This window comes from Artibeus jamaicensis, unplaced genomic scaffold (assembly GCF_021234435.1).
Source record: "Artibeus jamaicensis isolate MK-2021 breed Jamaican fruit bat unplaced genomic scaffold, CSHL_Jam_final contig_700, whole genome shotgun sequence".
In the NCBI taxonomy this organism is placed as follows: Eukaryota; Metazoa; Chordata; class Mammalia; order Chiroptera; family Phyllostomidae; genus Artibeus; species Artibeus jamaicensis.
This window is the reverse complement of record NW_026521930.1, coordinates 5,990,891-6,006,920: the sequence shown is the minus strand read 5'-3', so window position 1 is coordinate 6,006,920 and position 16,030 is coordinate 5,990,891. Positions and strand designations below refer to the sequence as shown.

At 51.7% G+C, this 16,030-nt stretch overlaps 1 protein-coding gene across 2 annotated transcripts; it reads left to right on the top strand.

Annotated features, from left to right (window-relative positions):
- The first annotated feature begins 953 nt into the window (after positions 1-953).
- On the top strand, positions 954-13,204 carry FBRS (fibrosin). 2 transcript variants are annotated; one of them, XM_037134338.2, is made up of 18 exons: positions 954-2,518; positions 2,807-2,986; positions 3,661-3,696; positions 3,795-3,824; positions 4,864-4,912; positions 4,995-5,289; positions 6,627-6,928; positions 7,135-7,322; positions 7,435-7,479; positions 7,691-7,786; positions 8,023-8,091; positions 8,873-8,902; positions 9,293-9,364; positions 9,659-9,779; positions 9,885-9,965; positions 10,887-10,970; positions 11,106-11,313; positions 11,423-13,204. In XM_037134338.2, the coding sequence occupies exons 1-18, from the start codon at positions 2,075-2,077 to the stop codon at positions 12,012-12,014; spliced, it is 2,922 nt and encodes a 973-aa protein (XP_036990233.2). In that variant the 5' UTR covers positions 954-2,074; the 3' UTR covers positions 12,015-13,204. The 2 variants fall into 2 exon arrangements, with proteins under 2 accessions (XP_036990233.2, XP_036990234.2); XM_037134339.2 differs by lacking the exon at positions 3,795-3,824.
- The last annotated feature ends 2,826 nt before the right edge of the window (positions 13,205-16,030 follow it).

Below are 16,030 nucleotides of genomic sequence, written 5' to 3'. Positions count from 1 at the left end.
ACAATTGGGCACCTTTGAAAAACTGTCATGGTACTTGATTTGCTCATAACCCAGTGAGAGGGGATTATACCCATATAAACATTGGAAAGCACACTGAATATATCATTGTGATATATTAAAAAGATAACCCAGGCAAACAGAGGTCAGAAGTGGCACTCTACAGCTTTGATAACTTAGAGGCAAAATACAGCAGTGGCTAACAGCACACACTAGAGGTAGGTCAAGCCCAAATCCTGATTAGCAAGCTAAATGTTTGTGCATCGATCCCCTCCCCCTCTGTAAAATGGGGCTAATATCAATACTTTATACTAAAATAACCCTTACTGCTCAATGAGTAAATATGTGAAGAAGTGCCTGGCATACAAGAGCAAGGTGTTTTTTTGTAGTTATCACGGAGATACCACAAGCCAGCACTTTTCCATTAAACCGAAAGAAAACGCGACGCGGCTTTCTCCTCGCGCCTCTGGCGGTCGCCAGGGGCACCGCGTGTCCCGGTCACCCTGCTCCGTGGAGCTGATCCTGCAACTTGCTCCCCAGACGACGGTATTGACAAGCGCGTGACGAGAAGCCAGGAGGCCTTTGGTTTAAGCCGAGCGGCGGAAAGGCAAAGACGACGTAAGTGGAAGTCGACAGGTACCTTCCGCAGCTGCGCACCGCCCAGTGGCCAACCGCTCCTCAAGCCTCCCGCACCACAACTCGGCTGCTCGGTTTGATGCCGTCAAAAAGTGGGCCAATGACCGAAAAACAGGAAAAGGCGGAGTCCTCTGCAGAACCACCCAAGCACCTACTTCTAACCAGTCAAGTCACGAGACCTGATGAACGACGCAGCTATTCTGACGTATACCTAATCCAGAATTTGAGGGCGGTTACAAATTACCCACTCCCAGATTTTGACTCCGCCCTCCACCCTGACGTACACTTTTCCACCTATCAACGACTAGACTTGTGGAGGGGTGCCGGGGTAAAGGGGCAAAGAGTGGGAGGAGGCAGAGAGAGGAAAGAGGCGTAGGCTGAGGAGGAAGAGGGAGGAGGGGCAGGGAAGTCCTGGCGGAGAAGAGGCCCAAGACTCCAAGAGAGACAACAGGGTGCGCTGGAGCTCCCCAGCTGACCAACGGCCGTTTTTGGGATCCCTTCAAGAGCAAGTCACACAGAGACGAGGAAAGGAGGAAGAGACGTTTATGTCGGCAGACAGAGAAGCTCTACCCGTCACCGTTGCCTCACATCCGGGGCTTTGGAGGGCTGGCCGTCGCGGTCCCGCCCCCACCCCGAGCCTTTCATGGCGACCGGAGGCGGAGGCTGGAGGAGCTGGGACTGGCGGAGGCCCCTTTAAATCTTCTTAAAGGGGTGGCCACTGGGCTCGGCAGACTACAACTCCTGCCTTAAAGGGGAAGCCGCCGAACTGAAGCTGACAAATTGAAAACTGTGCTGTTCGGAGACCTGGAGCCAGTGAGGATTATTACCTCCTCTTCCCCCCACTCCAGAAGTCCTTTAAATTCAACTTAAAGGGGAAGCGGCCGATTGTGGAGTACTGGAAACAAACTACGATCCTGTAAAGTGACGGCCTGCTGTTTTGAGGACTCCTTAAAGGGGTGGCCTCTTTTAGCCGGAGGACTTGAGACACTTTTAAAGGGAAGGTCTGCGTTTCGGGGCGAGCTTTCGGTCCCTTTTAAAGGGGGTGGTCCTTCCTCTTCTTCGGGGAGACTAGTCTCGACCCCTGGCAGGGGGCGGCCGCCACACTAGGCCGGCCGGACACCGTCGAGTTGTCTTAAAGGGGCCAGGGGCTGGACAACTTGAGGTTTCGTCTTAAAGGGACGGCCGCCCCTTTTTCGCCGTCTTGTCCCCGCCGGCCCCTCGGGAGGGGGAGGTGACCCTCGGGCTTGTCGCCCCGGGGGCGGCGCCGGTTCCCCAGGCCTTGGCCTTGGGGTAAGCTCCGGGTCATCAGAATCTGCTTTAAAGAGGAAGCGTGGCCTTCTGGTCCCTGTGCAACAGCCAGCGCCGCGCCTGCGACCCCAGGCCTGCGGACAGGCGGCTTCGGGCCCCGCCGCCTCCGGATGCGGCACTGAGGGCGGTCGCCATGGAGACGGCCGCGGCTCCCGGCCCGGGCTGGGCCGCTGAGGGAGAGCGGCGGCGGCGGCGCTGCTCGCGCCGAGACCGAGACCGGGAGCAGCGGCGCCGCCGAGGTCCTGGTGGTGACGCACCCCGGGCCCTGTTGGCCGCCCCGCGAGGATCCTCATCCTCGTCGTCGCCGCCGCCGCCCGCCAGGCCCTGGTCGTCAGCTTCGTCTGGAGAACGGCCTGGAGGCCCGAGACGGCGGCGGCCGCGTCCCAGGCCTCGGCCACCGCGACCCCGAGCTCGGAAGCGCCCTGCCGGCTCCGGTAGTCGCGGAGAAGAGGAGGAGGAGGAGGGGGGTGCAGACGACGGGGAGGCCGAGGAGGAGCCTGAAGAGGAGGAAGAAGAGGAGGAGGATTTAATCGATGGCTTTGCCATCGCCAGCTTCGCCAGCCTTGAGGCCTTGCAGGTGGGGTTTGATGGGGCTGGGGACCTTTGGGGGCTCCACAGGGGCAGAGAGAAGGGTATGGTTCCTGGAGTGGGTGGAGTTGTGGGGGGAATACTGGCACCCCAAACCAGAGCAACCGGCTGCTCTGGCCAGGCCTCTGCCCCGCCCTGGGGTGGGAGGAGGTAGAGGTAGTCTCCAGGGACCAACTAGGTTACCCGCTTGGGAGCCACTTCGGTATCCTGGTCACCCCTAGAGAGGTTGGGAGCTTTCCTTTTTCCATCTACTTTTGTCCCACCTCCTCCTCCACAGAAGGATGCCTCTCTTCAGCCCCCAGAACGATTGGAACATCGGCTAAAGCATTCTGGGAAGCGGAAGAGGGGGGGCTCCACTGGGGCCACTGGAGAGCCAGGGGACAGCTCTGATCGGGAGCCTGGGCCGCCCTCTGGAGATCGTGCCAGAAAATGGCCCAATAAAAGGAGAAGGAAAGAGGTGAGTTGGTCCTAGATCCCTGTCTTTTGAAACTATCTAAGGACAAATATGAAAGCAGAGCAGATTTGAGCTCCCTACTTATCCAAATCTAACAAAGACATGTCCACAGTCAGATTTGTCTGCTTCTGGCTGGAACTAAGTCTGCCTCAACATGGATAATTCAGAGATATATCAAAGGGACTTAGTTGAATCATAAATGAATTAGATGTGTTTTTGACCTCCCCCTGGAGGTGGTGGCAGTCTGATGAGAAAGAAACAGTCTCCAAGCAAATATCTATATTAAAACCTGAGAAGCTAAAGAAAGCAGAGATCTGGGAGAGATGCTGCAGAAACCCACATGAGGAAGCCACTCATTTTGCCTGGGGGATGGGAGGAGGGTTGTGGTTATGGAAAGCCCCCTAGGATATCTTAGTCAGGCCTTGAAGAATAGTCATAAGTTTTGCTGAGAAACAGGGCAAAGTTGTTTGGGACAAAGCACAGAGCTATGAGAGTATGGGGTATTCGGGAAATGGCCAGAGCATTGGGAACAAGGGAGGGCAATAGCAGTAGAAGAAGCTAGAAAGAGATTGAGAGTAGGTCACGAGGGGCCTTGAATGCCTTGTAGGGGAGTTTAGACATTGTCCATAGGCCTCACCAGTCAGCTTCCCTTAATTCTGGACTCTGATCTTTCTCAGGCCTCCTCCCGTCACTCTCTAGAAGCTGGATACATAGTAAGTGCTTTCTGCCTGTACTGGTCCCGCCTCTTGTACTCCATCTCTGGGCCTCACTCCTTCCCTTTTGTGACACTTCTGTCTTTCCTTCTCCCCAGTGTGATGCAGAAAGCGATCTGGACGAGAGGGTGAGTGGAGCTAGAACTTACTGGGTGGGCAGTGTTACAGCTTATATAATGAACTGCAGCTTAAAGGGCTCCTGTGTGCAGCACACACAGTCTCCTCTTGAGTGGGAAACATGGGTTAGGTTGAGCCAGAATTAGGTTTCTAGGATGGGGGAATTGAGAGAGCAAATGATTTCTTTAGTGACTATATCTAGTCAACCAAAGAATAGAAGGCTCCTAGCTTGGTGTGTCATCCTTTCTAAACCTCTAAGGTACCAGTGGTTCTCCCCAGAAATTCAGAATGGCTGTGGAACCAAGTTGGTCATTCCTGCTAGCCATCAGTCTTATAGGTTAGAGTCTGAGCAAAGACCATGATGTTTAGGATACTAAGAAATTGTAGTTGGCACAAGACCATACACTATAAAGGTGTATTTCAGTTTATTAATAGGGCTGACTTGCTTATTTTGAAATAATGGGTTCTAACAGTTGGTGCTCTACCCCTGTAATTAATTAAATGTGTACTCCCTGGTGTGTGTCTTGTTTTAGTTTTAAAAGTTGGCGGGACAGGGACTATGGTGAACCAGGGAGTTCTTGTCCATTTTAAGGGGGCAGCCACTATCTAGTTACTAGCTCATTGTTGCCATGTGAGATCAGGGGCCCATTCTCAAGAGAAGCTGCAAGTCTGAGTTTTTATAAAGAATCTGGATTTCTAAATATCAGCAATTAGTTTATAATTTTTTGGTAACACTTAAATAAGTCAGGTAGGCCCATTGGCCAATTAGTGATATCGGCATTTTTGTTTTGATTTCCTTGCTTCTCTGCTATTTTAGTGCTGGCATGATTTAGGCCTCCTGGACTATTAGAGTCTTAAGCTCAGCTGCTTCACTCTTTTTCCCCAAGCATAGGTACCCTAGAACACAGTCTTTAATGGGTTTTAACTAAGGTGATGGAATAGACTTGCCACTACTGCCAGTTCCTGGCAAACTGCAGAGCTTCTTGGGCCTTCCTGAGGAAGGGTCTGGCCTAATCAGAACGTGACCCTGTCCCTACCCTTCTTCCCTAGGTTTCCGATGATGACCTCGATCCATCCTTTACTGTCTCAACCAGCAAAGGTTGGTCCAGAAGGCTGGGGCTGGAGATAAAGGAGGGAATTGGGTTGAGCATGGGTCTTAATATGCTGTCCTGCCTTCACAGCCTCCGGCCCTCATGGCGCCTTTAATGGGAACTGTGAAGCAAAACTCTCCATAGTCCCCAAAGTGTCGGGCCTGGAGCGGAGCCAGGAACAGCCCCCTGGGCCCGATCCGCTGCTAGTGCCTTTCCCCCCGAAGGAACCACCACCTCCACCAGCCCCTCGGCCTCCTGTCTCAGCCCCAGCACCCCTACCGGCCACCCCCAGTCTGCCACCCCCACCCCAGCTGCAGCTTCGGGTCTCACCTTTCGGCCTCCGCACTTCCCCCTATGGCAGCAGCCTGGACCTCAGCACTGGCAGGTAAGTGGTCTAGGGGTTTGGTCTGGAAAGACCTGGTCATTTTGGCACCAACCCTTGCATTCTGTGGCTGGGACATGGGCTAGTACATCTGAGATATGATCCGAAAAAGGGTTCTGAGACTGAAAAGTTTGAAATACACTGGGTAAAACAAATTTTAAATGATTTTTACAAAACTGAACATTTTGTATATTTCCGTGCAGGGGAATCCAATTTGTGCCATTTCCCAGTATTATTTGCCGCTGAGGCCTTTTTGCAAGGCACATCTGCTAGTAATAGTCTTTTTCAGAACATACTTTGGGAAATGCTGTCATGATGATTAAGAGTGCTGGCTTTGGTGTCAGACCTGGATTCAAATTCTTGCTCTGCCCCTCACTGGCAGTGTGATTTTTGAGAAGTCACTTAACCTCTCTGAGCCTCAATTTCCTTTTTCTAAAAATGGTATAATAATGGTACCTTCATCCTAAAGCTGTTTTGAGGACTAATTGTGAGTTAATGCGGTGTTTCCCAAAGTGTGTGTGCTCATCGTTAGTGATGTGTGATGTAATCTCAGATGTTATGTGAGTAAATTATTTTCAGCTTTTTACGTGCCTTAGAAAAAAATAAATAGTACCCCAGCCCTTTGATTTCACATGTTACGGCTTGGGTGAAGCTAAGTAAAAAATAAAAGTGTTATGTTAAAGGAAGAAGTAAATGGTACAGGTAGTTATATGGGTACAGCAGCAATTGGGAAGGTGGTGTGAAATGTTGGAGGAATGTTTTACACTTGGATTAGCGTGTAAAACAAGTGACAGCACTTGGTCTACAGTAAGTAAGTGCTCGCTAAAGGGTAAGAATTATTGGTACTATATTGTCGTCATCGCTTTTTTTGTCTTATTGAGAAAACTAAGGCTCAGAGAGGGGCAGTGACTTGCTCAAGGTCACCCAGGATGTTAATGGCAAGATGGGCCTCGAACTCTCAGGCCAGGCCAGCACGGTGCTGCTTCCACTGTCATAGGGTAGGAACCCAAGTGGCCTGTTGTAATTAAGCTTCAAAGTGAATGATATGTTTTGTGCTGTGGTTGAGTCAGAAAAGGGAAAGTCATGTGGCCAAAGACATCAGAGGCACCTGTATGGAAGACCAGACCAAGAGAAGGAGAGAGGGGGTTGTTGGGTGAGGGAGGTACCTCAGTCTGAGGATGGGGTCCTTGGGGGGTGGGGGTGGAGGTCCTGGGGGCCAGGTTCTACCACCTTCCATGTTGGAGAACCAAGGTCAAGGTGTATCGCCCAGGCTTCTGACCCATTCCTGTCAGAGCTGGCATCTCCCAACCCTTCACTCATTTCCCCACTTCTCTCCCCAGCTCTTCACGGCCGCCCCCCAAGGCCCCGGCCCCTCCCGTGGCTCAGCCTCCCCCCTCATCATCCTCTTCGTCCTCTTCCTCCTCATCTGCCTCCTCCTCGTCCGCGCAGCTCACCCACCGGCCCCCAACGCCCTCACTGCCCCTGCCTTTGTCCAACCACGGCTTTCCTCCCCCTGGGCTGCGGCCCCCACCCCCACCCCACCACCCCTCCTTGTTCTCCTCTGGCCCGACCCTGCCCCCACCCCCACCCCTGCTGCAGGTGCCAGGGCACCCTGGGGCCTCAGCCGCTAACGCCCTTTCTGGTGAGTTTGGGATCCTGGCCGGGGGGGTGGGGGGCCATGGCCCTGGGCTTAGACCCAGTTGGCTTTGGGGCATTTGGACCTTAGCAGACTGCAGGGCTTGAGGAGGGAGTGTCTCAAGGCCAAAAGGGAAGTCCAGTCACCCGGGCCCAAGGAGGCTGATATGGTGGCAAGAGATATTAAAGCCTTCTCCCCCTCCCCTCCCACAGAGCAGGACCTGATCGGCCAGGACCTGAACTCTCGCTACCCCGAGGTGGTGGGGCCAGGGGGCTCAGCCAGGCCTCTGGCTTTCCAGTTCCACCAGCACAACCACCAGCACCAGCACACCCACCAGCATACCCACCAGCACTTCACCCCTTATCCCCCGGGTCTGCTGCCACCCCACGGCCCCCACATGGTGAGCTCATTGGGCTGGTGATGAGGCTCCGAGACTTGGGGGGAGGGTCTGGCTTCCAGGGGAAGGCCCTGGGTACCTGGCTAGCAGCTTACTCTTCCCTTCTCTTCCCTAGTTTGAGAAATACCCAGGAAAGATGGAAGGCCTTTTCCGGCATAATGTGAGTGCATGTGTGTGGTGTGTGGGTATAGATGTATCAGTGCGCATGGCGCTAATTGTTGGAGTCCAGTCTTCAGCTTGAAAAGCAGGAGCTTTGAGCCTGAGAGGTCTCCCTGGGGGGGCTTTAGGGTGGAGGCCAAAGAACTGATGGGCAGACCAGACATGGGCTGTACCTCCATCCCCAGCTTGGACTAGTTCCCTTCTCTCCACAGCCGTACACGGCCTTCCCTCCCGCAGTGCCCGGCCTACCTCCGGGCCTCCCGCCGGCTGTCTCCTTTGGTTCCCTGCAGGGGGCCTTCCAGCCCAAGGTGAGCTCCCAATCTGGACACCACCACCACCTCCCACCCCTTAAGACCCAGGTCCTCCAGGTCCACATGCCTTCTTCCTCTTCCCCAAACCGTGCCCATCTTCCTGTCCTCCCCCAGTGGACCCAGGTCTCCCCAAAGCCATGCTCCCTTCCTGCCCCAGTCCCCAGCTTGGTTCTAGACCCATTTTACATCTAGTGCCAGCTATTCTGACTGATGCCTCCACTCCCCTTCCCCAGAGCACGAACCCCGAGCTGCCACCACGACTGGGGCCAGTGCCAAGCGGGCTTCCCCAAAAGGGGACACAGGTGAGGGGGGGGCCAGGGCAGGTTCTCCTGGAGTAGGAAGATCTGTTCAGTTGAGCAGGAGGGTTGACTTGAGAATGAATCATTGATCTCTTCCTTTAATATGTGGTTGAGGATGTCCCTTATATAAATGATATGATTTCCCAGGCAAGAGGAATAGGAATTTCATGAAGTTGCCCAAGAAATAAGATTGCCAGGGCAGTGGTTTTCGTAGGGGTTTTCAGATTTAAACGAGAAAACTTTTTTTCCACATCGTGTCATACCGGGAAGTCCTGTCCATAAAACAGTGAAAAGATGAGCTGTCCCTTTGTGAAGGGGCACAAGGAGCCCAAGCCTTCCCTCCCACTTAGAGGACAGGGCTCTGGGAACAGTGTGGAAAAACACAGGATGTATTTCCTAAAGGATAGACTAGAGGTTTTTTAACCTCTTTTAGCAGTAGTAAATGCTTTTCTCTGAAGAAATTTTAAACAGAACCTCATTACATAAAGCTGTTAATAGGGTGTCTTCTGTTGAGGGATGTGTCCTGCCTACCCACCAACCTGCTCCCTAGCCCTCCAAGTAAAGGATCTTCTTAGAACTGGTTCAGGAACTCGGTGCTGGAGGGATGAAGACCAGACTGGGAGAGGTGGGGGAAGGAGTCTCATCACAAGCAGGAAAGGATTGAGGGAGCCACGCAGGGTTCAGGGAGATGTTTGGGGAGACTTGGGGGCTGAGACAGACAATAAGGTGTCCAGGTCAGTAAACAGGTCTGAATTGCCACCAATCTCTGCTTTGCCATCCTCAGATCCCTGATCATTTCCGGCCACCTTTAAGGGTGAGTTTGGTGAGGACCTCAGGTTGCATGAGGCTGGGGGCTGGTGTCAGGGTGTTTGGCTGAGGGGTGAAGGGTGGGGGTTCCTGCTTGAGAATAAGTGAAAAGTCCAAGATACAGAGGCAACCAGATGTGGAATAGCAGAAAGCAAAAGGACCATAAGCCAGAGACCTGGGTTCAGATGTAACTGGCTATGGGACCTTGGGCAAGACAGTTTCTCTCTCTGAGCCTCAGTTTCCTAGGCTTTGAAATGGACCTAGTCATCCCTCAGTTGTAGAGATGATAAAAGGAGATAATGTGTAGCAAGTCTGAGCCCAGGGCCAGGCCTGGAGTGGGTGACGAGTGAACCTTCTTTCCTTCCCTTTTCCTTTGGTCATCTTTTTGGGGCGGCAGAAACCAGGGAAGTGGTGTGCCATGCACGTGCGTGTGGCTTACATGATCCTGAGACACCAGGAAAAGATGAAGGTACTGGGGCTGGAGGGCTGGGGAGAGTGGGCCTGCCTGAACTCTGGGCATCTACCTTCAGTAGAGCTTGGCAGAATCTTGGCCAGAAACATCCCATCCTGTCCCCAGTCACTGTTGGAGCAATTCTGCAATTAGCAGCACTAGGTTCTTTGGCTAACTAGGATGGGGGTGAGAGAGGGTCCCCAGTCCCCTTCTTGCTACCAGCCAGCCCTTGGGGCAGGGTTTAGGGGTGGAAGGGCAAGAGCAGGACCAGCCTGGCTCCTCACTCACTGCCCTTCTCCCTGTCCTGTGCAGGGTGACTCCCACAAGCTTGACTTTCGGAACGATCTCCTGCCCTGCCTTCCAGGGCCCTATGGGGCCCTGCCCACTGGCCAGGAGCTCTCCCACCCAGCTGCCTCCCTCTTCACTGCGACTGGTGAGTCTGGCCAGACTTTTTAGGGCCTAAAGTTTCCCATCTCTAACCTGACACTCACCTTGTGCCCACTCAGCCTCATCAGAATCTCCCACCTCTCTGCCCCAGGTGCCGTCCACGCTGCAGCCAACCCTTTTACGGCAGCTCCCGGGGCCCATGGACCCTTTCTGAGCCCCAGCACCCACATTGGTAAGAGCCAAGGGCATGTGGGGCAACTCAGGCTTTGTCTCTGACTTCCAGTTCTCAAACTGGGGATGGAAGTTAGACCTGAAAGGCAACTGGAATCTAGAGTAGATCTGATTCCACTTGTTTTGTGACCTTGGGCAAGTTACTGTACTCCCTCTGAGCCTTGATTCATCATCGTCTGTAAAATGGGGTAGGAAAGGGCAGAGCGGTTGCTAATCTCTGCTAGCTCAGGTATTTCTCGGAAAATGGTGGTAAGAGGAAGGCTGCACAGCCCTGGAAGAGAGCATGGTCACTGGCTCCTAGCCTTCTCATGCCTGCTACTGGGGGGGATCTAACCTGGATTTGGGTAGATAAGGAGGATCTGAGCCTGATGGAATAGGGAAAGGTGTTCCTGGAAGAGGAAATCGTAAGGTCCCATAGTGGGCTGGGTTAGTGGTTTCGACCGGCTGTTTGACACATGCGTGCAAGTAGTGTCAGTCTGGAAAGGTCCCCGCACGTCAAGTGGGAGGAAGCAAGCAGAGGTCTCCAGGCAACTGGCTTGCTATAGAGCTGCTCTGGGTAGTTGGCGTGTGGGGGAGAGTGGGTTAAGAGTTTGACCTCTGGAGTCAGAGAGGCTGTAGGTTGGAGGTACCACTCACTGGTTAGTTGACTGTTGGCAAGTCACTTCACTTCTCTGAACCTTTTTTTATCATCATTAAGTAGGAATGATCCTGTCTGCCTAATGGGGTTTGTGAGGTTAAACAATTCATGCATGTCAGAACTCTTACCTGGCCAGGGCCGAGAGGAAGTGCTTGATACCTAGTTGTTAAGACAGAGCTCCTGAGGTCTTCAGGGCCTGCTTGCTGACCAGCCTTTTCCATTAGTTCTCAGTGGCTGCTGAGAGTAAGCTGCCCAATGCTCTAACTGTCCCCTTTTCTCCCACAGATCCCTTTGGGCGTCCCACAAGCTTCGCCTCCTTGGCTGCTCTCTCCAATGGGGCCTTTGGAGGCCTGGGCAGCCCCACATTCAGTGAGTGCTAGATGGGGTAGGGTGGTGAGGGGCAGTGGCAGTGAGTTAATGTGTTAAAGCAGGAGACTAAGAGGGTGCCTAAGTGGGGCCTCCCATTCTTGGCTCCTGTCAATCTCTGTTTTGCTCTTTGTCTAGACTCCGGCGCCGTCTTTGCCCAGAAAGAAAGCCCAGGGGCACCACCAGCCTTCGCCTCCCCCCCAGATCCATGGGGTCGCCTGCACCGCAGTCCTCTGGCCTTTCCTGCCTGGGTCCGGCCCCCTGAGGCCGCCCGGACTCCAGGCTCAGACAAGGAGCGGCCTGTGGAGCGGAGGGAGTCTTCTCTCACCAAGGAGGAGAAAGACAGGTATGCTTCCCCAGAATTGCCCTCCCAGCTCCCTACTCTTCACCTCCCCCTCAGCCTGCATCTGATCTCTAGAGTACCTTTATTCTCTTCCCCCATACCTGCCCCCTAGGGACCTCCCCTTCTCACGGCCCCAGCCCCGAGTATCTCCTGCTACTCCCAAGACCCGGGCTGGTGAGGAAGGGGCCAGGCCAGCCAAGGAATCTGTGCGGGTAAAGGAAGAACGGAAGGAGGAGGCTGCCGCCGCCGCTGCTGCTGCCGCTGCAGCTGCTGCGGCCGCCGCTGCCGCCGCCGCTGCTGCTGCCACCACTGGGCCTCAGGGCCTTCACCTGCTGTTTGAGAGGCCCCGGCCATCCCCCTTTCTTGGCCCTGGTCCTCCTGAGCGCTGTGCTGGCTTCCTGGAGCCAACCTGGTTGGCAGGGCCCCCTCGCCTTGCAAGGCCACCCCGCTTCTATGAGGCGGGTGAGGAGCTGACTGGACCCGGGGCAGTGGCTGCTGCCCGCCTCTATGGTCTAGAGCCTGCCCATTCTCTGCTATACAGCCGTTTGGCTCCTCCACCACCACCTACTGCGGCCCCAGGAGCCCCTCACCTGCTCAGCAAGACCCCACCAGGAGCCCTTTTGGGGGCACCACCTCCACTCGTGCCCGCCCCTCGGCCTAGTTCCCCACCTAGGGCCCCTGGCCCAGCCCGGGCTGACAGGTGAGGGAAGGGGAGGGGCAGGGGCCAAGCTCCATCCCCCTTTCCTTTTGATAAGATCCTAGAGCTGAGGTTTTAAGCCAGGGCTGGAGGGCAAAGGTCATGACCTCACCAGCCACCTCTGAGTTCATGGAACCTGAGAGCAGAGCCCCAGCCCCCATGAGATGAAGCATCTGATGAACCTTGGGGTCATCGGGAGGGCAGAGGTCACAAACCTTTAGAGAGGAGTGTGTGTATACACATACATTAGAGTGGGGGTCATTTCAGAGGTCATAGCTCATGATCTCCTGAGGTGCACCATTGCTCCCTCTGAGGGCCCCTAGGCCCTTGGCCTGCCTCCCCAAGGGCTCACTAAGCCAGAGGCCAAAGTGCCCCCCCTCCCCTTCACCTACCACCAAGTCCTCATGCCCTCTCAGGGCTGGGGAAGGAGGGGCTACAGGAAGGGGGGTTCCATGTACATATTTATCTCCCCTTTCACATAGCCCCTCAGACCTTTTGTACATTTTTACAGGGGTGCCCTTCCCAGTAATCCCCCTTCCTGATTAATTAAATCCTCAGACTGGTGCTGTGTTTCTGGCCTCTGGCTTCTCTGTGGGGGGAGGGAAGATTGCAGGGGGAAGAGCTGGAAGGGGACAGGCAGGCCCAGGGCTTATCCCTCAGAATATGGGGTCCAGCAGGAAGTGGACTAATAGGAGAAGGGACCTGGGTGCCTACGCTGGAAAGAAGGGCAAATGCTTCCTGCTTGGCTGACAGCCCAGGTTCCCCCTACTTGTTCCTATTACCTCTGAGTGCCCCCATCCCCAAAAGGCTCAACCTTTAAACTTCAGAGTCTACTTCTTTCTTAGTGGCTCAGTCTCCTCACTCCATTTCCAAGTGCCCCCAGGATTCCTGGGCCCTGCTCTCTAGAGCCCTATTCCCAGCACTCTGCCCCAGGCTAAGAAGGAGGGCCAGAGAAGGTCACCATGTACCACACACCAAAGAAGGGGGTCAGCTTGGGGGTGGGCCATATAGGCAGCTTCTTCAGCAGCCTCTTGGCAGCAGCCCTGGCCTTCCCAAAGCAGCAGGTGCCCCCAGGTTGGGTCCCAGCCTAGAAGGCAGGGGTCAGGTTAACAAAATAATGTTGACTTTTTTCCCAGGTGGGGCTTCTTCTGTAACATGACTTGCGGATATTTATATAAAAATGAGTGTTACAATGAGGCCCCTTGGCTCCTCTTTCAGTGTGTGTGAGTCACCTGGGCTTGGGGATTGGGGCTGGGTTCTGGGGTCAGGGAGGGATAAAGACAGCACAGTCCATGTCCTGACAAAGGTTCCCCCCACACACACACAAGCTGGGGAGATATTTTACTATTTCAGGATGAATGGATTAGAGTGTTGCGTACTGGAGTTTTTCACAGTTTCATACAACCCAGGAGTACATATGAAAGATTCAAATTACAAAAAGGTAAAACTAAGTTTCCCATTCACCTGCCAACACTCATCCCCAGTGGTAAGCACTGTTAACCATTTGGTATATGTTTTTTAGGTTCCTTTGCTATGTTTTTACCTGTACATATATGTACATGCATGGTTATGTTAGAAAAGACTTATGTTTTAAAAATCTGTTGGTTTTTCTTCTATACATGATTGTTGTAAAACACTTCAATCACAACAGTACAACAGGAAAGTCCCTTATAATCCCGCCCCTCAGAGAAAACACTGTTAATTGTCAGAGATATATTCTTTCAGTTTGACTATTGCCTAAAGTATTGTAGAAAAATGCTATCCTGTGAAATGTACTACCTTTTTACCCTTAACATCATTATTTGATGTAATCATTAAATAATAAGTCACCTAAAATGAGCTAGAGAGGCTGCCTCATTGTAATGGTTACATGGGATAATGCATGTAAAGGGTGCTTAGCACAGAATTTAGTACGCAGTAAACATTCACTAAATTAGAGTGGCGTTATTGATTGTAGTGGAAAAGATTAGAAATGATCTCCCTATATCAAAATAGGCAAGTTTAAGGAGTCCGGAGAAGAAAGGAAACATACTTATTTGGGGAAGATTTTAAAAATAAACACTTAGAACAGTTTTAGATTTCTAGAAATATTGCAAGAATATTACAGAGAATTCTTATATGTTCCACACTAAGTTTCCTCTATTAACACCTTGCATATGTTATAATTAGTGAGTCAGTATTGATTGATTACTATTAATTTAAGTCCATACTTTTTTCAGTTTCCTTAGTTTTTACCTAATGTCCTTTGTTCCAGGATCCTGTAAGGACACCACATTATATTTAGTCGTCATGTGTCTTTAGGCTCCTCTTGACTGTGAGTTTGACTTGTTTTTGATAATCTTGACAGTTTTGAGGAATACTGGTCAAGTATTTTATATAAAATGTCCCTTAATTGGGATTTTTAAAAAATTGATTTTTAGTAAGGAAGGGAGAGAGATTTGTTGTTCCACTTATCCGTGCATTCATTGATTCTTGTATGCACCCTGACCAGGGAGGGATCAAACCTGCAACCTTGGTGTGTTGGGTCAGTGCTGTAACTAACTGAGCTACTTGGCCAGGGCCTTTGGGATTTGGAGATTGTTTTTCTTAAGATTAGACGACTTACAGGTTTGAGGAGGGAGCAGAGGTAAAGTGCCCAGTGTCATTTTCATTACATTATATCAAGGGTACATGCCTTCAAGATGATTGGTCACTATTGATGTTGACCTTAATCACCTGGCTGAGGCAGTGCTTGTCAGATTCTGTTGCAAAGTTACTCTTCCCCATTATCTCCATATTTTATTGTTTAGGCAGTCACTATGCACAACCCATACTACAGGAGTTGGGAAATCATGCTTCACCTTCTTGAGAGCATAGGGTCAACATAAATTATTTTGAATTCTTTTGCGCAGGCAATTGTTCCCTATTTATTTATTCATTCATTCATTCAATCGCTTATGTCAGTTTCATGAGCATTTATTTTATACTTTAGGTTATTCTCTAGTACTACTTTATTACTCTCCAGTATTCAGTTAGCTCCTGTGTCCCTTTGACATACCCCCGTCATAGTGGGGGTTTCTGCTTTGTTTCTTTTTTTTTAATATTTTATTTATTTATCTTTAGAGAGAAAGGGAAGAAAGGGAAGGAGAGAAGGAGAGAAATATCAATGTGTGGTTGCCTCTCATGAGTCCCCTGCAGGGAACCGGCCTGCAACCTAGGCATGTGCCCTGACTGGGAATCAAACCGCGATCGTGTGGTTCGCAGGCCCGCGCTCAATCCACTGAGCTACACCAGCCAGGGCCTGCTTTGTTTTTTAGTAGAGACTTTTTACTGTTTATCCTTTTGTATCTCTGGGTTTTTCGCTCAAGTGCATGTATTACCTGTTTTGAAAAGTTAAAAACAGCAGCTAATGTAATTGACATTAAAAGTTTCTAGCCATAGCTAGCCTGGCTCTGGGTTGAGCACCCACTAGCAGACCAAAAGGTCGAGATTCCCAGACAGGGCATATGCCTGGGTTTCAGTCCAGGTCCCCATTTGGAGGCATGAGACAGGCAGCCAACTGCTGTTTCTCTTCCTCTTTCTCCCTCCTTTCCCCTCTCTCTAAAAATAAATAAATGAATGAATGAATGAATATATATATATTTTTTAAGTTTCTAACTTGTACCCTGGCCGGTATGACTCAGTGGATTGAGTGCCAGCCTGTGAACCAAAGGGTCACTGGTTCGAGTCCCAGTCAGGGCATACGCCTGGGTTGTGGGCCAGGTCCCAAGTTGGGGGTGCACAAGAGGCAACCGCACATTGATGTTTCTCTCCCTCTCTTTCTCCCTCCCTTTCTCTAAAAATCTTTTAAAATTTTTCTATCTTGTAAAATGAAAAAAAGGTCAAAACTCTATTCCTTTGATCACTCCTCGCCTGCTATATTCTGCCCTTCCACAGACACCATATTGATTTCTTGTTTATTTCTCCAGAGCAGTTCCTTTTTTTAAGACAAATATTTACATATGGTACACACAGTTCTGGATACTGTACTTCTTTTTAATGTAA